This window comes from Bubalus kerabau, chromosome 7 (genome assembly GCF_029407905.1).
Source record: "Bubalus kerabau isolate K-KA32 ecotype Philippines breed swamp buffalo chromosome 7, PCC_UOA_SB_1v2, whole genome shotgun sequence".
NCBI lineage: Eukaryota > Metazoa > Chordata > Mammalia > Artiodactyla > Bovidae > Bubalus > Bubalus kerabau.
The window spans coordinates 108,354,565-108,376,289 of record NC_073630.1 but is presented as its reverse complement, the minus strand read 5'-3'; the positions used below and the strand labels follow the sequence as shown (position 1 = coordinate 108,376,289).

The 21,725-nt window shown below is 46.4% G+C and overlaps 1 protein-coding gene and 1 non-coding gene across 2 annotated transcripts; both read right to left on the bottom strand.

Moving 5' to 3' along the window:
* Positions 1 to 1,466: 1,466 nt before the first annotated feature.
* On the bottom strand, positions 1,467 to 6,061 carry CYTL1 (cytokine like 1). The gene is made up of 4 exons (XM_055587424.1): positions 5,909 to 6,061; positions 3,396 to 3,440; positions 3,120 to 3,248; positions 1,467 to 1,894 (listed from the first exon to the last, which is right to left on the bottom strand). The coding sequence occupies exons 1-4, from the start codon at positions 6,059 to 6,061 to the stop codon at positions 1,811 to 1,813; spliced, it is 411 nt and encodes a 136-aa protein (XP_055443399.1). The 3' UTR covers positions 1,467 to 1,810.
* Positions 6,062 to 6,815: 754 nt separating this feature from the next.
* Positions 6,816 to 6,888, bottom strand: TRNAG-CCC (transfer RNA glycine (anticodon CCC)). Its single transcript has one exon. It is a non-coding gene; the product is annotated as a tRNA-Gly (tRNA).
* Positions 6,889 to 21,725: the final 14,837 nt, after the last annotated feature.

Genomic DNA, 21,725 nt, shown 5'->3' with positions numbered 1-21,725 from the left:
TTACCTTCTTGGTTAAATTAATTCATATGCATTTTATATTTTTTGATACTATTGTAAATGGGATTTTTAAAAATTTCCCTTTCTGAAAGTTTGTTGTTAGTGTGTATAAATGCAATTGATTTTCATATATTGATTTTCTCTCCTGTAACTTCACTGAATTCACTTATTAATTCTAACAGGTTTTCTTTGATGAGGTGTTTAGCATTTTCTGTATTTATGATCATGTCATCTGCAAACAGAGAAAATTTACTTTAGGAAGCGGGGATTTTGGACACAGAGACACAGACGCAGGATACATAGCATGTGTTGACGGGGACAGAGATTGAACTGATGTGTCTACAGGCCAAGAAATGCCAAGGGTTGCCAGAAACCACCAGAAGACAGGAAGAGACAAGGAAGGACCCTCTATCCTAAAGCCTTCAGAGAGAGGACCCTGCCAACACTAGATTTAGGAACCTCTAGCCTCCAGGACTATGAGACAATACATTTCTCCTATTTAAGCCCCAGTCTATGGTACCCTGTTACAGCAGCCTTGGGACACTAGAACAGTTATGCTCTGCACTTGTGCTTCTAAATGGAAAAGCATAGCCTGCTAAACCATTCTCATAGATCACCTAAGTCAAAGACACGAAAGACCAGGAAAGGAAAGTATGGTCCACAAGTACAAAAGAAAGGAGAGAAAACAAAAAGACCCCCGGTGTGGCATGTGAGCTTTAAAAAATCAATATTTGGAAACCTTTTCAGCAATCCAGTTACTTAACAGCAATGATACTGTTGATTTCATGAATTTATTAAGCAAGCATCCTTCACCTGCAGAAAACCAGCCTGGGTCACTGGGGAGAGTGTGGGCTTTGGAGCCCCTGAGTTCAATCCAGGCTCCCCACTTACCAGCTGCTGACCTTGGGCAAGTTACCTAACCGACTCGAGCCTCAGCCTCCTATGATGCCCATGTCTAGGTTTGTGATGAGCCCTCGCTGAACCGATGTTTGTGAAATGTCAGGTACCGCAATGCCATGGATACAATGCAGGATACAGTCTTCCCCAAACATAAACTGGAACATCTTCTGATGCTTTGAAAACAGATTTACACAAGTGGCTTTAAACAAACCAAGAAATACCTATGCTCGATGGAAAGAGGGAGAAAGACGTATCTTGCTAAAAGCAGCGACTTGCAGAAAGGGCAGGAAATAAACACCCTGACACCCACCTTGGATGGAATACAGCAGGACACGTGTTTCTCACTGTAATGATAGTCTTTATTTGATTTTCATCACCTTTCAATGAAAGAGTGGTTCCCGTCAGCACTATGTCATTACAAACCTTACAAATACATCTTACAGGCAGTGAAATTTCTTCTAAAAAATGAAAGCTAACTGTAAGGAACATTTGTAGTTGGAGAAGGTATAAAATAGAAGCATGGTTAAATGTAAGTTGGTTTCTATCAAGAGAGAAAAATGGTACCACCACGCCATTAAAGTAGTACTACAAACATACTATTTTGCTTGTTTTCAAGCTGACTGTTCATATGAGAGAAGCTGATTTGCCCTTTTCTTCTCAGTGACCAAATCAACATGCTTGTATATCTAACTATCCTGGCAAGACAAAAACAGAGGGAATGAGAAGCAAAGCTTCTAATTATGTTCAGAATTGACTCCAAGGGTTAGGGAGCACAAGCTGTGGTTTTTCAGAAGGTGAAGAGAAACTCGTGACAGTTTCAAGGAGAGCTATGGGGGCCACGGCTTTAGCCTGTTGTGTCTGGGCGGCTGACATAACTTCATTCCCCCAGGTTCTGTCTCTGGTCTGAGCTGCCTTAGCTCTGATGATCCGGGAGGACTGTGGTCACTAGGATTGGGTATTCTAACGCATTGCAGTCATCCGACAGGAACACCAAATCCTGAAAAAGATGTGCAATAAACAGGAACATCACTAAAGGTGGCCACAGAACTCATGCACAGCAATAGGGCTCCTGGTTATCCTCAAAGGCTGTTCAGTTGTTCCCCTTTGTGTGAAAACTTCACTCATTGAATCTCATATTCCTTTGTTATTGAATTCACGTGTGTGTGTTGGTTGACCAGATGGATGCATAGATGGGTAAAGAGCAACAACTCTGGGGCCAGGCATTGGAGATACCAGGAGTAACAGCAGGTCTCACCCTCAAACATTTCAGAGTCAATAGCAGCATTCTCAGATTGTATTACCATTATGTTTTCCTCCTCTCCCCCCAGCACCACCAAGCAGAGAGAGGAATGAAGAGGGACGTGGTGGAGTAGGAAATGCATGTCTCATCCCCTATGCAAAGTAACAAATACATCTTTTAAAAATATGTATTTATTTTTATTCTTTTGGCCATGCCAAGTCTTCTTTGTGGTGTGTGGGATCTAGTTCCCTGACCAGGGATCAAGCCTAAACAAATCTTAATAAAACTTAAAGCTAGAAATCTTAATAGCTGAGTACTAAAGTTTCCTGGGTCAGGCCTGGTGCTCGGCATTCTATGTGTAGTTACCTTGTTTATATATTTAATCGCCTTGCTAGAGATCTTATTACCAAGGAGTTACTGCAGTGCCCAGCACACACATGGTCAGGGTGTAGGTATTATTATCCTACCAACATAATATCCTTCAATTATTATGAAGACAGGGGCTCAGGTCTGCCTGATGCTAAAGCCTGTGCCCCTAAGACCACATGACCCAACTTTCTACATCTAACCAGTGCTGATTCTCTGCTCTTCCTGTCTCCTTCCCCTCTGATGCGGACTCTTCCCATCACAGAGCACACCCAAAGCCTCTCCCCAAGAAAGTCTCCTCTAACCCGGTCTCCAGGGCGCGGGAGTTCTCAGAATTCTGCAGTTCTCATCCCACCCCATTTGACTGCCGGCAGAATCTGTTCTATACGATTTTCAAATGCTCCTGCTTGCTGCAGGTGGGGCTGGTGGAGGTGGGGAGCCTTGTCCAGAGTCCCCAGCACTTGGCAAGAGCAACAGGGTTGAGGAAGGGCTTTGTGAACTGGAAGCACCCCATAAGCTTTTCTCTTCCTCCTTCTGATTCCCCTGTTCCTCTAACCCTTCTCTTAATTTCTTGACCCATAACAAGTAGGAAAAGAACGTTCAACGCATCACTCACTCTCCTGCAGAAGGAGTTCATGATGGTGTACAGTTTCCTCACTTTGTCCTTCAAAGCGTCCACCTGGGCCACCTTCCAGCACTGGGGTGATGCCACAAAGTCCCGCAGCTTGGCCAACACGCAGTAATTCTGCGAGTGGATAACAGGGAGGGGTCTTGTTGGAGAAGTCAGTAGTCAGAGGGCTAGGAGCTGGGGGCGGCTGGTCCTTCTTCACTGGATGTCTCCCGACCCCCCACCCTGCCCCCCAACCCCCTGCGGCAGGCAGACCGCTCTTACATGTATATCCAGATACAGCCTGGGCAGGTATCTCACACACACATCCTGTGGAAAGAGAAGTGGCTTTCTGGGATGCCCACAGGGACACACCCCTGTCACAGAAGTCTCTGTCAGCCCCCAGGCAGCCGGCCCAGTCCCAGATCCCCAGGGACTTCCTTGATGCCGACATGCACATATACTCTTGTACCGTCTGCCACATTCCCCCAGGGTCAACTGCTCTTATAGAATTTGACTTTTAGAATGCAAACTTTATGTCATATACTATGAGTTAGGGAACTGTTTCATATATACATGTAGAGAGAAGGAGATGTATATAAATATGTAAGTGTATATATACAGTTATAACTATATATATATATATACAGTTCTATATATATAGTCTGGGGCCTTCCCAGGTGGCTCAGTGCTAAAGAACCACCTTGCCAATGCAGGAGAGGCAGGAGACGCAGGCTTGATCCCTGGGTTGGGAAGATCCCCTGGAGAAGGAAATGGCCACCCACTCCAGTATTCTTGCCTGGAGAATCTCATGGACAAAGGAGCCTGGCAAGCTACAGTCCATGGGGTGGCAAAAGAATTAGACATGGCTTAGTGACCGAACATGCACACACGCATAACTGTAATCTAGATATAGTAGTACATGTAACATATGCTATACAAATAGAAAGCTGTATATATAGTTATACTTTTATATCACTCTGTTTTACTTTTGCTTCTGTGCTGCCCTGAAGCCCGAAAACCCAGATTCTGGTCCTTTCCAACCAGTAATTCCCTGTTGCTGGGGATAGATCTCCTTCTTTTTTGTGACTCAGTTTCCCAGTTGTGAGGCTAGAGAGTTACAACACATAATCTCTCCACTTCCTTCCAGCTCTGAATCTATGCATTTTAAGTTTTAAAATCATGTTTTTGTTTTTTTTTTAAAGATGATTGCTCTACGTATTTGGGCTTCCCAAGTGGCGCTTGTGGTAAAGAATCTGCCTGCCAATGCAGAAGATGTAAGAGACGAGGCTTCGATCCCGGGGTCGGGAAGATCCCCTGGAGGAGGGCACGGCAACCCACTCCAGTATTCTTGCCTGGAGAATCCCATGGACAGAGGAGCCTGGCAGGCTATAGTCCATGGGGTCGCAAAGAGTCGGACACGACTGAAGAGACTTAGCATACATGCACGCTCTGTGCACCAGTGCTTGACATATCTAATAGCAAGGAATCTGTGGATAAATTAGGGTGCTTCAATACAACCAAATGCTGTTTCAAAGGAATATTGATGGCATTGTTAGAAAGTAAATTGCAGAACCGCTGTGCTGTTTGTTTCGATTTGTCTATACACACACACACACACACACACACACACACACACTCTTGGATTGGATACCTATGCACACAGATCAAGAACTGAAATCCTGTCCTCTGAATGTGATGGCAGCAGGTCACCTCTAGGTGGTAGGATTGCAGTAATATTTATTTTCTTCTTTGTCTTGTGCCTTTTCCAACTGTTTTTGAGGTGTATGAGCTTCATAACTTAAGAAAAAATACACATTATTTAACTTTCAAAAAGAAAACACGAAGGAGGTGTTAAGGTATCATAAGCCCCGCAGCTGAGAACAGTGCATCTTATGTGAAGGGTTCACAAGTGGTGAAGGGTTCACAAGTGGTGAAGGGACACTTTTAAATTTTGCCAGAGCTTTGAAGTTTAATTCAGTTTGTATCTACACTGGAAGAGTGGTCAGGAGGCCAGATTTTAGCTCTGGGTGGCCCCTTAGGGACTCTGGGTTCCAAGCCCCTGCGTCTTCCGCTTAACAGAGCAGTGAGAACAGTGGCTGAAGTCCAGGGTTGTTTACACTGGGCAGACTGTGTCTGCATTCCAGTTTGCAACCCTCCAGCTGCCCAAAGTGAGTCTCACAGCTCAGGATGCTGAGATTCTCTGATTCGGCTGGATAATTTGCTCAGGTCCCATAGCAGGTAAGAGGTGGGGCTGGTTCAGGAGTCACCGCATTATCTCCTACTGGGTAGTGGGGAGAATAAACAAGCTGAACTCCTTGGTCCTCCTTAAGTTGGGGTTCTACACTCTATGGGAACTTCTCTCCTCTCTCTCTATGTCTGTCTCTCTTTAGATTTTAAAACAGATGCTCTGATATTTGCTAGCTTGTTGCTCTTCAGTCGCTGTCGCGCCCGACTCTTTGGGACCCCATGAATTGCAGCACGCCAGGCTTCCCTGTCCTTCACTATCTCCCTAAGTTTGTTCACACTCAGGTCCGTTGAGTCAGCTAGTTATAAACAAAAGTTTTGATGTCTTGGGTTGCATTTTCTTTGTAGTAAAGAGGAAGCACAAATGATGGACATTTAATAGGATGGGAATAAAGCACAAATACACTGGAAATTAACATTGACTGGAAAAGGAAAAGAGCATTTCCCCCCCGCCCCTGGTCCCCCTCCACCCCTAGTCCAAAAGCAAATTTTTGAAACTGGGTCTGCATGGACCTCCTGTCCTCATTCAGGTGGGGGCTGAGGGCACTCACCGAGGGCTCGGTGGCCTGCAGGCTCTGGAAGTCAGAGGTGATCTCCCGGCTCAGGGCCAGCATCCGAGAGTAGCAGGTCGGGGGAGCTGGCCGTGTGGCGGGGAGCCCAGCCAGGAGCAGCAGCAGCAGCAGGGGGAACAGCTGGGGTGTCATGGTGCAAAGGCGGCCTGACTGCAGCCCAGGCCAGCCGCCCCTTTAAGCAGAGGTCTGGGGGTGGTCCTCCGCGACTCCTCCATTTCCTGTGGGGCCCAGCCAAGGCCAAGGCCACGCCCACCTGGCTTGGGGACACTGGAGCCTTTCAGACCTGAAGCCCCCACCACCCCTGTTGAGAGAAGAGGCTGTTTGGGCTGGGGTGCCGGACACTTGGAAGGGAAGTGGGGTCTTTCTCTCACACAACGTGCAATAGAATTTTCTCTCTTGGCAGGCGCTCTTCCTGAAGTGGCAGGACTGGTAGATGAAGGGAGGACGAGAGAGAGACAGGATGGATGAGTGGGTGGTTCAACGCTGGGGCAGTCAACCCTTTCAGTTAGAATGGGGACTGTTTTATTTTTTAAACTGACTGATCTCTTGGAGCAGAACTGGATGGAATGGGGGTAAGGGACCAGAAGTGATGGATCGAGCATCAGTGATCCAGAACTTGGGGTCAGGCAGCTGGGTATCACTATCCACCTGCCACTGACTGGCCAGCTGCCCTCTGAGCAGCTGCATCTCTGCATCTGGAAGATGGGCTCATGCTAGTACCTGAGGTAGGGGTGTGGGAACATCCCCCAGGCTGGTCCACGTCAGGCTCCTGGCACAAGCCCTGGTACAGAGCAGACCCTCGGAAAGGGTGGGTTCTCCAAATCTCTCTCTCTCTTTTTTGTTCACTTGCCTGCACCAGGTCTTAGTTGTGGCGTGCTAGATCTAGTTCCCTGACCAGGGATCGAACCTGGGCCCTCTGCGTTGGGAGCACAGAGTCTTAGCCACTGGACCAGTAGGGAAGTCCCCTAAATATGTCTCTTTTAGCAATGATGCTCTGCAGGCTGCTCTCCTGTAAACAGAGGAGCGTGGGTACCAGTTAAAGGAGTAAGCGCTGCGCTTAGGTGCTCAGTGGATCGAGTGGTCACCAGCTTCTTTGATGATCTTGGGCAAGTTTCTTAACTCTTCTCGCTTCTTAACTAGGGATGATGAGAGCGTGGTGAGGAATAAAAGATGCTGAGCTATTATCACAGCCGAAGCTAATGTCACTGTCTCATTTCCTACAAGCGTCCCTGGGAGGCAGGGACAGAAAACAGTCCCATTTTCCAGGTGGGAAAATCGAGGCTCACAGAGTTCCAGCAATATGCTCAAGGTTGTAAAGCTAGAGGCAAATGGATCCCATGAGGCTCTGTGCTTTACCTGTTTCCCATTCTCCCACCCCACAGTGTGGAACTGGGGAGGAGCAGGATTCTTGCCATCAGGGACTGAGCTCTTGGGCTGCCCAAGACCAAGGAACAAGCTGGGAGAAGGAGCTGTCAAAGGAGAAGAAGGTTCTTCTTTAACACCGAGCATCGAATATGCACCAGCATGAGGCATCAGCCTAATTTATACCACTACACAGGTGTTGTCGCAAATGTCACGAACCCTACAGAAAGTCAGTAAAGTGGGTGGGGTTATTCCCATTTCCCAGATGGAAAAACTGAGGGTCTCAGGGGCAATGAAACTATCTGAGGTCACAAGGTCAATAAGGAGAGACAAAGCTGTAGACCTGTGTTTGCCTGTCTCCAAAGCCTGTCTCACTGCAGGGTGGGCAAAAGAGGGGTCAGTCGGGCACACATTCCCGGAAGAAAACAACCCATGGGAAGGACCAGAGGGTTAAGGGAAAGGAGGATGGTGTCCTGGATGTGGGGCGGCATCAAGGATCAACAGCAGGGATGAAAGTCCAGCTCCAGCCCGTCCTTGTCTCTGTTTGCCCTGAAAAATCACTTCCTGACCCTGGTGCCCATCCTCTGTCCATAAACAGAGCAGCACCCCCTGGGGCAGTTGGAGGTCCTTTCCCACCCTGACGTTCTATTTTGCTACTTTTCTGTGTTCAAGCCCCGGGCAGGGATCACAGCTTTCCCTTCCTGTTTGGTTTAGAGCCTGTTCTCTGTTTACTTTAAGTGAGAGGGACTGGGGACTGCCTCTTGGGTGCCCTCTCAGACTGGGCAGAACTGCGTGTGTTCTGGAGGTGCAAGCGGCAAACACAGATGTATTTTCCTTCTGAATGAAGGGGTCTCCTCACTCCCTCCATGGTGGGGCCTGGGGTGTGGGCCTCCCTGGCAGACAAATCGGCCCCAGCCGGGAATTCCAGTCTGCTTTGAAATGCCCCAGGGCTTCTGGACGTGCTCATCGAAGGAGCTTTAAACTCAGGACAGGGAAGAAAAACAAACCCACGCAGCAAAACAAGTCCTTGGACTGTCCGATCAAGGAGACGTCGCTGTGCTGGAAAACAGGCGTTTCTGCGCACTTGATGGTGAGATAAATGTGTCGCAGGGAGACCCGGCCTGGTTCCACCCTGGACACGTGTGTTGTTGTTGATGGGGCTCCTTGGGCAAATCAGAAGCACCCTCTGCACCTTAAGCACCAGACATCCTGCTAAGCGGATCCTGTCTGTCTTCCCACGCACCATGTGCGCCTTCTGCATCTTGGCTTGTCAGCACCCAGCACCCAGCTAGGCAGAGCGGATGCTCGGGAAAGCTTTGCTGAATTAACCTGGTGGCTGTTAATTTTGTTACTCAAAGCGAGGCACAAGTTCATTAAGAAACGCATAGAGCACAGCCTGACTCAGCTCCCCCAGCAGAGAGGCTAGACCCTGCCCTGGATGCCAGCGGTCCCTGGGTTCCCCCGCGAGTGTCTGCTCACAAAGGTCTCCTGTGACACTGCCCTGCCTCCTATAGCCAGCCCCCTTCTCCGGCCCCTTCAGCATCAGGTTATTCCATCTGGAATGTGAATGTTAAAAATCCAGGCTGGAATTTCCCCACAGACTAAAGCCTTTGTCTTCTTCCAAAGGTTTCTCCCAACCCCCTTGATGCAGTGTGAGGAACAGAGGTCCCATCACAGGGACTTCATCATGCCGGGAGAGCTGAACAACCACAGCTAATGAGGGGGTGAATGCTTCTCAGCTAGAATGGTATCTTCCAGGCGTTTTCTTTAAAGGGATTCTTCATTCATTCTCTGGACTCTTCTTTATTTATTGAGAATCTAGTGTGCACAGGCCTGAGATGGACATTAGGATAAGAGTGGATGACGGGAATGCTGTCCTCAGCAAGGAGAGGGAAGACCAACTCACTCACTGAACAAGGGAAGGGGGGTGAAAATCCTGGGGTCCCAGGAACCACTCCCTGGTGATGGCTCAATCTGTGAGGAGTGTTGTGGGGATGTGGGACAGGCATGGGTGTGAGGGATAGGGGAGTGTGAGACAGTGAAAGAGAAAGGGAATTTGGAAGATGCTATGCTGCAGGCTTCTTCAAAGACAGAGGAAGAGGCCACAAGCCAAGGAATGCAGGAAGCCATGAGAAGCTGAAAGGGGGAAAGAAAAAAAAAGATCGTTCCCTAGAGCCTCCAGAAAGGAACAAAGCCTGCCAAAACCCTGATTTTAGTTTAGAGAGACCCAACTTCTGCCCTCCAGAATTGTGAGATAGTCAGTTTCTGTTGTTTTAAGTCATTCTGTTTATAGTGATTTTGTTACAGCAGCTACAGAAAACTAACATACCGTCTCTCTGGGGTTCTGTAGGAGAACAGAGATCAAGGCTGCAAGGAACTTGGAAATGATCTGCCTCAAGCCGCCTGAAGCTTGTGCTTCTTGTACAGCTTCCTTGTCAAGCGTTCATCCAGAGTCTGCTTGTATACCTCCCTGGATGGGGAGCTCATTACTTTTTAAGGCTCCTTTCTGTGATCTAAAACTCCAGTACCTTCTATTACAGAACAGCCCTGGGTGGTTCTCAGCCCTCTGTCTGTCTATCCCTGCTTGTCCCTGTCCCTCAGCATCGACTCTTTTTCTGAGCAAGCAATTTCATAAACATTTTCCCATGGGCAATGACTTCAAGATCCTTTTCCACAATTACATCTACATCTCTATTACCATCTCTCTGCCCAGGGTCCTTTCTCCTTCCAGTAGCCATTCCAAAAGCAGAAATTCATGCTGGCCGGCCTCTGTTTCACATTTTCCCCTGGTTCCTTGAGGCCTGGAAGATAGTCTGAGGTCTATGGCCTGGTCCAGGCCAAGCTCTTTAGCCATCTCTGCCAGTCTTTCCCACACTTTTTATCAGGTATTGACAATGATGACGATGGCAGTAATGATGGTGATGATAAACTAATCCTGGAATGCTGCCTTCTTCCAAGTCCTGTACAAGGATTAATGCATTTGGTTTAGTCTTATCATTCAAGGGCACTGAGGCACAGAAAGGTAAAGTTACTTGAATCACACAGCATTAGCAATCCCTAGGGTTTGTGGTTACCGCATGCAAGTGATCTTTGGCCTTCTTATGTGCCATTCTCTCTTCTTGCAATGTCTTTCCCCAGCCTTGCTTGTTCCTGGTTTGTTTCTTCTTACCTGCCAGATCAAGCTGAAATGTCACTTTCTCTAGGAAGCCTGCCTTGCTGGATTAGGTTCCTTCCACTTGCCCGCACAGGCTCCCATGGCCCCTTCACTCTCCTTGGCTTTGACATGTCCACTTGTTCATCTATGCCCTACAGGCAGAGCAAGTGTCCTCTCTGTCTTTTTGTCCATAGCAAGAAGGCCCGTAAACATCTCCCCACTAAATGATAATGACTGTTCCTTTATCCATCCTGGTCTGTATCAATGTGTCTCCCACTAGCTGGAACCCAGATTGGAACCCAGCCCTCTTTGAAAGGTCTGCTCAGAAATGTCACCTCCTTTGTTTGGGCCCCTCTTGTGTCAGTTAGGACTAAAAGTTGTGAGTTACAGAAAGCACAGCTTGAGATTCCCATGGCCAGACTTTTTAAAATATTCAACTGGAACATACCGGCAGTAGTGTGGAGTTCAGGAATGGTTTGATCTAGGAACTCAAAGAAGTCACCAGGAAATCATCTTATTCTGTGTCCCTATTCCATGCTATGATGGTCTTTTGATGTGTCAGTGCTTCCATACTAAAATCCCTGGTTATTCAACCAAATGCTACTCCAGGTGTGAAGGTATTTGTAGATGTGATCAAAGTCTACACGCAGTTGAATTTAAGGAAGGGAGATTATTCTAGATGTTCTAGGTGGGCTTGATTCAATCAGTTGAAAAATGTTAATGTAGAGCTAAAGAAGAAGAACTTCCCTGAAGGAGAAGAAATTCTGCTTATGGAATAGATTCAGTCCATCCCTGTGGGTTCTAGCTAGCCCTTCCTCACAGCGTGCCCTGATGTTTTGGACTTTCGTGGCCATCCACCACAACCATGTCAGCCAATTCTTTAGGGTAAAATAATCTCTTATAATGTCTCTGCTTCTGTTTCTTTGATTGAACCTGAACTGACACATATGTGACTGACTCCATCCAGATGTCTGTGTGGTCACAAAGTGGCTGCCAGTAGAGTCTATCACATATGCTATCCCATCCCTGTCCAGGGAGGACACATGCCATCTCATCCCCTGACCACTGAAGGAAATCCTAAGCTTTGTGCTGCTAGTAGAGCCTACTGTGTCTGTCTTGTGATCTTGTGTTTTCATAGTCTGGGATTCCTTTTTAGTACTTCTAGGTAAAGAGCTCTCAACTTTTTCCTCCTGGCTGTTCAGACTGGCATATTCCATAAGTGATACAGGTAATGAGGGAAATATTTGTGTTCTCAGCCCCAGGGAGTTGTGGGAAATTCCTGAACAGACCAGAAGAAATAGGAACTCTTTGTTACTTGGCTCAGACACAGAATCACACCTTTTCAAGTGTTGTGTGTGTTCTTGCCCTGTACCTGTTTATAATGGCAGTCGAGGCTGAAATGGCCATGGCCAATCTCAGATCTCTGTTGCCCAAATTCCAGCCAGTAGCTGTTTTTGCCAGCCATCGGAAGAGCCTGGTGGCAGTTTCCATCCTGTGAAAAACATTACTCTAGACACACAAGGAGTCTGAGATGCTGACCTCGGGGGCTGGTGGTAGAGGCCACCTCTCTAGCAAAGAGCCCACGTCCGGGTCCCTCCTTCCTGCCTGCATTCTGAGGTTAGAAACTAGGGGCCAGTGATGCCTGTGCCGTCCTAACCCAGCAGGGACAGCTGGGAGGTATTTGAGGGAGGGGTGTAGCTTGAACAACTAGCCTGAATGTTGCCTCCAGGGTTCCTGTTGACAGCAGGGTTCCTTTGGTTAAAAGCCTCACGTATCCCCCTGTTTGCGTGCTATATTTTGAGCTTGTTGCTTGCGCTCTTGGCAAACCCCACTGGAAAGTTGGCCCACATGGTCCAGAGTGAAGGAATGAAGACAAACATCGAGGCCGGGTTTTGCTTTGGGGCAGTAATTCCGAAAATAATCCCACACTTTAGAATAGAGACCCCTCTATAAGCCTCAAAACATGGGTTCATATTTTAATAGGGAACAGTGTGCAAGACAAATTCTCCCAAATGTTTTCTTTGGGTCTGTTTTTGCAGAAAAGACTCAGAACAAGTCCTTCAAGAAAAATCCCAGTTTGGCTTTGCAGAAAGAGTGCAGACATTGGAGGGATACAGACTTTAGTTTAAATCTCACTTCTGTTATGTAACGGTGCAAATCTTGTCACCCTTTGGTTTCCTCTGAAAAGCGGGGTTTGTAACATTTATCGCCCAGAGTTCCTGTGAAGATGAAATAAACATGAAATGGCTGGAATGACTGCAGGGTCTGTGATTTTCATTTTCTTTATTTTCATTTTTTCCGTCCCCACCCCCACCCCCGCCAGTTATGGACCTTGGTCATTCACTACATCTTAAGCCAGTTCTTCCCTCCCCACCATGGTAATGGTGATAGCCCATGCATGCTAAGTCACTTCAGTCCTGTCCGGCTCTTTGCAATTCCATGGACCGTAGCCCACCAGGCTCCTCTGTCCATGAGATTTTCGTAAACAAGAATACTGGAATGGGTTGTCATGACCTTCTCCAGGGGATCTTCCTGACCCAGGGATAGAACCCATGTCTCTTACTTCTCCTGCATTGGCAGGCGGGTTCTTTACCACTAGCTCCACTTGGATGGACCAGCTAGCATCCTTCCCTGGGATGAACTGATGGGTGAAGGAAGGAAATCATTCTCATTCCACCAGTGTTCCCATGTGGTTGCCAGCAATTATGTCTCCTGCGCTGGAGTAGCTGCTGTGCTGGAGGCGCTGTCAAGACCAGAAGCAGAGCTGGGAGATGGATGGAGAACTGGGAACCTCAGTCATAAGGAACTGGGTCTGTCAGTAACCTGAATGAGTTTGGAGTCTGAACGAGTCTGGATGGAACTACCTCCCTGATTCTAGTCCCAGGGGCCCAGTCCTGGAATTCCCCCTTGGACTCTGTAAGCCATCCTGGGGTCTTTTCTAGCTACAGACCTAGGGTTTCTTTTTGGTTAGAGCTGGTTTCAGTGAGGTTTTTTTCTCTGTCTTGCAAAGAAAAAGGTCCTGAATGATATAATAACCAGCAGAGCGCCCACTGGAGAACTGGTGCTCACAGCCATTGCCTTCTCTTTGATAATTCACCCTTTGTGGCAATCACTGGTGCTCATCATCAAATACATCCAGTTTCCTCTTTCCTGAACCCATGCCAGGATTGAGCTTCCCTGGCCCCTTGAAATTATGTGAGGCCACCTGAGTTATTTTGTGCAATGATACGTAAGAGGACATGATGGGTTTTGCTTCCAGGCAGAAGCTTTAAGAGCCCGCGCATGCTTTGCTACTTTCCCTTTCTCTCTGCTATGTGACCACAGAGTCAGAGATGGTGGCTGAGATGAAGACCTGGAGCTGTACCCCAGCCCACCTGTGGTGTGGACTAGGGTTTGTTTGTTATAACAGCAGAACCTAGCCCAGCCTGACTGTGGTAGACAGAATTCGACCATGCCCTCCAGACCCCTGTAGAACCCCATCCCCTTGAGTGTGGGTGGAGCCCATATAGGATGGAACATCACTTCAGTGGTTTGGTTAATTATATGGCAAAAGGAATCTTGCAGATGTCCTGAAGATTACTAATCAGTTGACTTTGAGTTACTTGAAAAAGGGAGATTACCCAGGGGAGCTGATTCAATCACACCAACCCTTTAAAGGCAGGGAGTTTTCCCAAGTTGGTGGAAGAAAGGGAAGTCAGAGAGACTCCAAGTGTGGAAAGGATTTGATTTGCACTGCTGGTTTGAAGGTGGAGAGAGCCACACAAGAAGGAACAGGGCAACCTCTGGGAGCAGAGAGTGGCCTTGGCTGGCCTCCAGTCCAGAAATGGGAACCTCAGTCATACACTCATAAGGAACTGGGTCTGTCATGAGTTCAGAAGCAGATCCTTCCCCAGAGCTCCCAGAAACACGACAAAGGCCAATGCAACTCACAGCAAGGAGCCCAGCTGACTGCATCCAGACATCAGCCTTCCAGGACCAATAGCTAATAAATGGGTGCTATTTTAACCTTTCGGGTTTGTGGTAATTTGTTACACAGCAATAGAAAACAAATACAACAAGCAATACATTTTACTTGAAGATTATTCCTTGAGGATTATAATTTTTCAATTTAATAACACATGTGTAATACTCCCCAGGCTGCCCTTCAGTGGTTTATTTGAGTCTATATCAGACTCAGGATTTCCTGATAGAGGAGCTGAGCTGATCATCCCTGTGTCCCCAGGCTGAGCAGAGACCCTGGATGGATGCTCTAAGATGAAGTAAAGGCGATAAAAGTTGTCGCATCCCACCAGACCTGGTCTGAGGACCTGGAAACTGACAGTGGCCAGTATGGGTGCAGAGCTCGCTGAGCATCTGGTACTGTTGTTAGGGCATTGTGCACACAAGCCACGGCAACCCTCAGAAAACCCCAACCATGTGACCACTGGTACCATCACATCCCTGCTTCACAGGTGAGGCACTAGCAAGGCAAGAACTTGAATAACATGCTCAAGGTCACAATTAATTAGAGTGACGCCCAGGTTCAAACCAGACAAGCTGGCTCAACTCTGTGTTGCTAATATCCCACTACTCTGCCAACTAAGAGAAAGAACTCAATAAAAATTTGTTAAGGGACAGAGTGAATGGACATGAGTTTGAGCAAGCTCTGGGAGTAGGTGATGGACAAGGAAGCCTGGTGTGCTGCAGTCCATGGGGTTGCAAAGAGTTGGACACGACTGAGCGACTGAACTGAACTGAAGAGCCAGAGTGACGGCAAGTGGGAAGAAAATAATTCCTTTTTATGCTAACAAGCTGTGTGATACTGGGCAGCTTGCTACCCTATCTCTGAACCTTAATTTCCTTAGAAAATGACGGGTAACTATTATTTAAGGTGATGTTTTGGATTTTTCTCCATGCTCAATGTGGTGATTCATTGCTTTTAAGGCAGGGGTTCCCAACCTCCAAGAGCTAATGCCTGATAATCTGAGGTGGAGCTGATGCACTAATAATAATAGAGATAGAGTGCACAGTGAATGCAATGTTGTTTGAATCGCCCTGAAACTAACATCCCTACCCCAGTCCATGAAAAACTGTCTTCCATGAAACCACTTCCTGGTGCCCCAAAGGTTGGGGACTGCTGTTTTAAGGCATCGGTCATGGACACAGTGCGTCCTCTCTGCCCTGGGCAGGACCAGTCTGCCAGCCACACAGCCTGAGTGTTGGCTCACGGGCACCCTGGGCTCTGAGCCACCCCTTTGCAGTGTGCTTTGATCCCGTGGATTTCAGTGCCCCGAGGCCCCTCACCGGGAGGTGGCTGTAGGACTGAAGTGGGGTAGCTGGTTCAGGCAGAATGGGGGATGCTCACTCAACAGTAATCTCCCTTCCCAGACCCTGGCTCCACGGCACCTGGAAAATTCCCTGATCGTTAGCAGATACATGTTGTGTTAGAGATAGTATTCAAAGATGCTTTCCCCCTTTATTTTGTTTACGGGATGTTAAATGATTCACTTAACTGATTCTTTTCAATAAATTAACAGAATTGGTTTAACTCAACAAACATGCTTGTTGCATTAGAGTCACGCATATACAACCAGAGTTCTTTTCAGTTTAGGACCTGAGACCAGGAGCCGATTTTGGCTACTAATCTATGAAAAATTGGTACCACTGTTTCCATCTTTAATTATTTCTTTTATAATGAAAGATGATCCATTTCTCCTGCAGTGCCCTAAGTGTTTCTAGAGCTATGCTATATTCCCCTGCATCTATGAAAAAAAGTTGATTGTGGTAAAATATAGATTAAGTATTTTTTTAAACATTTAATCTGTTTTTGAGTGTCAAGTTCACTGGTTTAAGTACATTCACAATGTCATGCAGCCATGACTACCATCATCTCTAGACCCTTTTCATCTCCCCCAACTGAAACTCTGTACCCCTTAAAACACTAACCCCCCCTTCCTCTCCCCCAGCTCCTGCCCTGCACCATTCTGCTTCCTTGTGGCGGGCCAGCTTGATTTTGGGGCTTCAACTCGAACCAGAGATCTAAGTCACCTTCTTGCTGAGTAAGTTCTCTATTTCCTTACCTGTAAAATGGAGACAATGCCGGTGATCACCCTTCTCATGCTCAGGGCTAAGAGAGGAAGAAATGGTTGAGACATGCAAAGCCCTTCGACCAGCCAGTGCCTGGGGTAGGGAGAACACCATGGGCTTGCTGTTATTATGATTTATGTGATTTCCAGGGCCTTCCCTGATGGTCCGGTGATAGAGACTTTGCCTTCCAATCCAGGGGGTACTGGTTCTGGGAACTGGGATCCCACATGCCTTGAGGCCAAAAAACCAGAAAATAAACAATAGAAATAATATTGTAACAAATCCAATAAAGACTTTAAAAATGGTCCATGTCAAAAATATCTTAAAAAAAAAATCCCATATGTGTGTGTGTGTGTGTGTGTGTGTGTGTGTATGTGTGTACGTGATTTCCATCCCCCAAAATACATTTTCCAGCCCCACCTCCTCAAGTCACTGGACCCTGAGCGGCTCGGGCACTGGGACACTCCATCCTTATCCCCAGGAGCTGGCTGAGGGCTTGGACCTGGTAAAAGGACTGAGAATGTGGGTGGAAGAAATGAATCAACAATGCCCTTGTCCCTTTTCCTCCCATAACATGAAATCCTGGGAGGCCTTGCTGCAGCACCGCCACCATAAACAAGAGCCTCTGAAACCTCCATTCATCTTCCTGGTCCTGTGGATTCCAGCCTTTGCGAGGTTAAGGCTTCCTCCCTCGGGAAGCGCTTTGAGTGTTTTGGCCTCCGTCCTCTCAGGAAGCCTCGAAGCCAACACACACCCAGGGCAGGAAGCGGGCAAGAAGGACTTAAACCTTGGGTGGAAAACATTTCGCCTCTTCAGGAACCATTTCAGAAGCTGGCTGTGCGTCCACATTGCTGGCACGAGGATTCGTGTTAAGTGTGACCTACTATGGTTTTTTCCCTTTTTTCTTTGAATAGTTCCTTTTTTCCTTCATGAAAAGGCCATAGTTTCTGAGAGGGAGGCTAGCTTAAGGCACAGAATCAGGAAGGTAAGGAGGGCAGAAATGGGTTCGGAGCACTTTTAGCTGTAGCTCTCAATACTTTCTGAGCAAACATCCCAAGAGTTGGGTATAAATCCTCATTTTACTCTTGAGGCTCTTAGGTTCAAAGGAGTCACATGTCTTGCCAAAAATATGCTGCTGGTCAGGGGCTGGAGGGCTTCCTTGGTGCCTCAGACAGTAAAGAATATGCCTGGGGGCTGGTAATAAAACCTAGATCTTCTGGGTCCCAGAGCTGATGCTCCTCACCGTTTGCTCCTCGTCTTCATTGGCTCAGTTCAGTTCAGTTTCTCAGTCATGTCTGACTCTTTGCGACCCCATGAATCGTAGCACACCAGGCCTCCCTGTCCATCATCAACTCCTGGGGCTGGGGCTATACAAATATGCCAAATACACGCACATAGACTGTATTACTCACCATAGACTTTCAGATTATTTTTCACACTGGGCTGAATTCACTGATGCACAGGAGATGTAGGACCCTAAAGATATTACAAAATTATGGAGGAGTATCGCATACATTTCCAGGTAGGTCATGCCGATTTCACGCCTGTTACTTTTAGGTCTTCCTAATTCTGTTTCAACTAAATCTGCATTCTTATTATTTTCTTATTCATCTGTTCAGAAGAGCTTTCAACAGCAGCTGGGCCTCCTACATCTACAGAATTAGTCTTGAAAAATGAACCAGAAGATATATGGAAAGTAATCAAGCCTTTCTCAACAACTACACTATAACAATAACCTCTTATGCATGGGAGTCACATATTTGTAAAACACGTGCCCCTTAAAAACGAACTTATATACTAAACAGAAATAGACCCATAGACATAGAAAACAAATTTATGGTTACCAAAGAGGAAAGCAGAGGAGAGGGATGAATTAAGAGTTTGGGATTAACATATACAAAACTAAAAAAAAAAAAAAAAACACACATATACAAAACTACTATGTATAAAATACATAACCAACAAGGACATACTGCATAGCACAGGAAACTATGCTCAATATTTTGTAATAACCTATAAGGGAAAAATTATGTATGTATGTATGTATGTATGTATATATAGGCTTCTCCAGTGACTCAGTCAGTTCAGCTCGGTTCGGTTCAGTTCAGTCACTCAGTTGTGTCCGACTCTTTGCGACCCCATGGACTGCAGCATGCCAGGCTTCCCTGTCCATCACCAACTCTCAGAGCTTGCTCAAACTCAAGTCCATCAAGTCAGTGATGCCATCCAACCACCTCATCCTCTGCTGCCCTCTTCTTTTGCCTTCAATCTTTCCCAGCATCAGGGTCTTTTCCAATGAGTCAGCTCTTGGCATCTGATGGCCAAAGTTTTGGAGTTTCAGCTTCAGCATCAGACTATTCAGGACTGATTTCCTTTAGGATCGACTGGTTGGATCTCCTTGCAGTCCAAGGGACTCTCAAGAGTTTTCTCCAACACCATAGTTCAAAAGCATCAATTCTTTGACGTTCAGCTTTCTTTATAGTCCAAGTCTCACATCCATACATGACTACTGGAAAAACCATAGCTTTGACTAGATGGACCTCTAATAATGTCTCTGCTTTTTAATATGCTGTCTAGCTTAGTCATAGCTTTTCTTCCAAGGAGCAAGCGTCTTTTAGTTTCATGGCTACAGTCACCATCTGCAGTGATTTTGGAGCCTAAGAAAAGAAAATCTTTCACTGTTTCCATTGTTTCCCCATTTATTTGCCATGAAGTGATGGGATCAGAGGCCATGATCTTCGTTTTTTAAATGTTGAGTTTTAAGCCAGATTTTTCACTCTCCTCTTTCACTTTCATCAAGAGGCTCCTTAGTTCTTCTTTGTTTTCTGCCATAAGGATGATGTCATCTGCATATCTGAGGTTATTGATATTTCTCCCTGCAATCTTGATTCCAGCTTGTGCTTCATCCAGCCTGGCATTTCTCATGATGCACTCTGCATATAAGTTAAATAAGCAGGGTGACAATATACAGCCTTGATGTACTCCTTTCCCAAGTTGGAACCAGTCTGTTGTTCCATGTCTGGTTTTAACTGTTGCTTCTTGACCTGCGTACAGATTTCTCAGGAGGCAGATAAAGTAGTCTGGTATTCCCATCTCTTGATGAATTTTCCACTTTGTTGTGATCCAGTGGCTCAGTGGTAAAAAATCTGCCTGCAATACAGGAGACACAGAAGATACAGGTTCGATCCCTGGGTCGAGAAGTTCCCCTGGAGGAGGAAATGGCAACCCACTCCAATATTCTTGCCTGGAAAATCCCATGGATAGAGGAACCTGGTGGGCTGCAATCCATGGGGTCACAAAGAGTTGGACATGACTGAGTGACTGAACACACACACAGAAACACACACACACATATAAGCATATGTATAACTGGCTCACTGCAATATACCTGAAATTAACACATTGTTGTCAATCGATTACAATCCAATAAAAATGTGCCACAAAGGTGTCATTTTCTTTATGATGCCTGGGCTTCTGAGCACGCTATTCCCCTGCCTAGAACACTAGTCCCTGTTCCCAACCTTAATGCAATGAGGCTCAGACTTCTGGTGATTGGACTGTCTGTTCCCTGACAAAGCATTTTCTGATTCCAGGCAAGAACCACTTACTGTGTTCTCTCCCCTAGCTTCTCATGCTTCCCTGTCCATTTCCTGTTCTTTTTTGTACACCTTCTGTATTACTCTGAGCTGAATCCTGAGCACCCAGCACAGCAATTGAGTCCAGAAATATTGCTGCTATTGTCCCTTGGATTTCATGAATGAATGACATATCGAACACATTTGATCAATAGCCTTTGTAAATACCACACTCCTGCAGTGTGTCCTGCGACAGATTTCTTATCATTGCTATTGCTGTCACAGTGACAGTTTTGTCCCATGTTTTGCAAAAAAAAATCAATCTGCGCACTTAAAAAAACTTTGCCTGTTGTGTACATGTCAGGTATTTTTCAGAATAATCTTCACGTTTTCCTTCTTGAACTATTGTTCAAAAATAAGCAAAATTTCGAGCAGAGCTCCCTGTCCTATATACAGTAGGACCTTGCTGGTTACCATTTTAAATATAGTGTGTGTCCATGTCCATCCCAAATTCTCATGTTATGTGGCAGCCAGGATAGGAGGGGAGTTTGGGGGAGAATGGACACATGTATATGTATGGCTGAGTCTTTTTGTTGTCCACCTGAAATTTATCACAACATTGTTAATCAGCTATACTCCAAAAAGCTTTTTAGCATCGTTATACTCATTCAGCTGATTCTTCAGTTGGTCTCAGCCCTCAAGTAAATTTGTCAGGTGGCTTGAGGAGCATCTTGGACTCTTCTCAGGCTCCATCATAAGACAAGGGTTGCAGATGCATTTTTGTGGTAGTCTTGCCACAGAAGTCCTGCAAGAGTCAGGGGCAAGAGTCTTCATGGAATTCTCCATTGATGGCTGATGTCTGCTTTCCCTCCCTGGCCATCAGTGACTTCCTTTGAATGATACTAAAAATGCTTTTTTGTGGTTAAATGTAAATTTGGTTCCAGAGTCCCACAGACGTTTGGAAAACTCTGCTTATATTTGCAGACTCAACTCGGGGTGGGAGTGGATTTTAGTACATGGCTGAACACTCAGATCTTAAAGCCTGACTGCCTCTGCTGGATATGCTGGGCTCAGTCACTCACCATTGACATCATTTCACAACCACGCAACTTCATATCACCATTAAATCATCTGTAACACACTTCCTTCCTTCATTTTACCTGTAGCACCCAATAGCAACCATTTCATAGGAGTCTTGATAAGTTTCATCAAAGAAATGAATAGATGAATCTGTCTCTGAGCCTTTACTGTTTGGATATTAAAAAGAAAAATGATCTTTTAGGATGATTAAAATAAGTGATTGTTTGTAACATGCTTATTATACTAATCAGCACATAATTGCTCAATAAATGGGCAAATGGTGACTGAAACATTCCTAGTCCTTGTGGGGGCTGGAGGAGGGATTGGCATATCATGCAGACAGGAGGAAGGGGCTATGAAAAGAAGCACAATTCATTGAACAATAATGCTTTCTTCCCCAATATTTCAGGCAAACCCTTCCCACGTATGTCCTGCCTGAACAGGGGATGCCCTACTGCCACAGCGGGTAGAGGAAGAACACTTCACTTTGTCAGGGTTGGGCAATAAGTGGGGTTGGGGCTAGGGGGTGGGAAGGGTGGGGGGGCAGCTGGGGGCTATT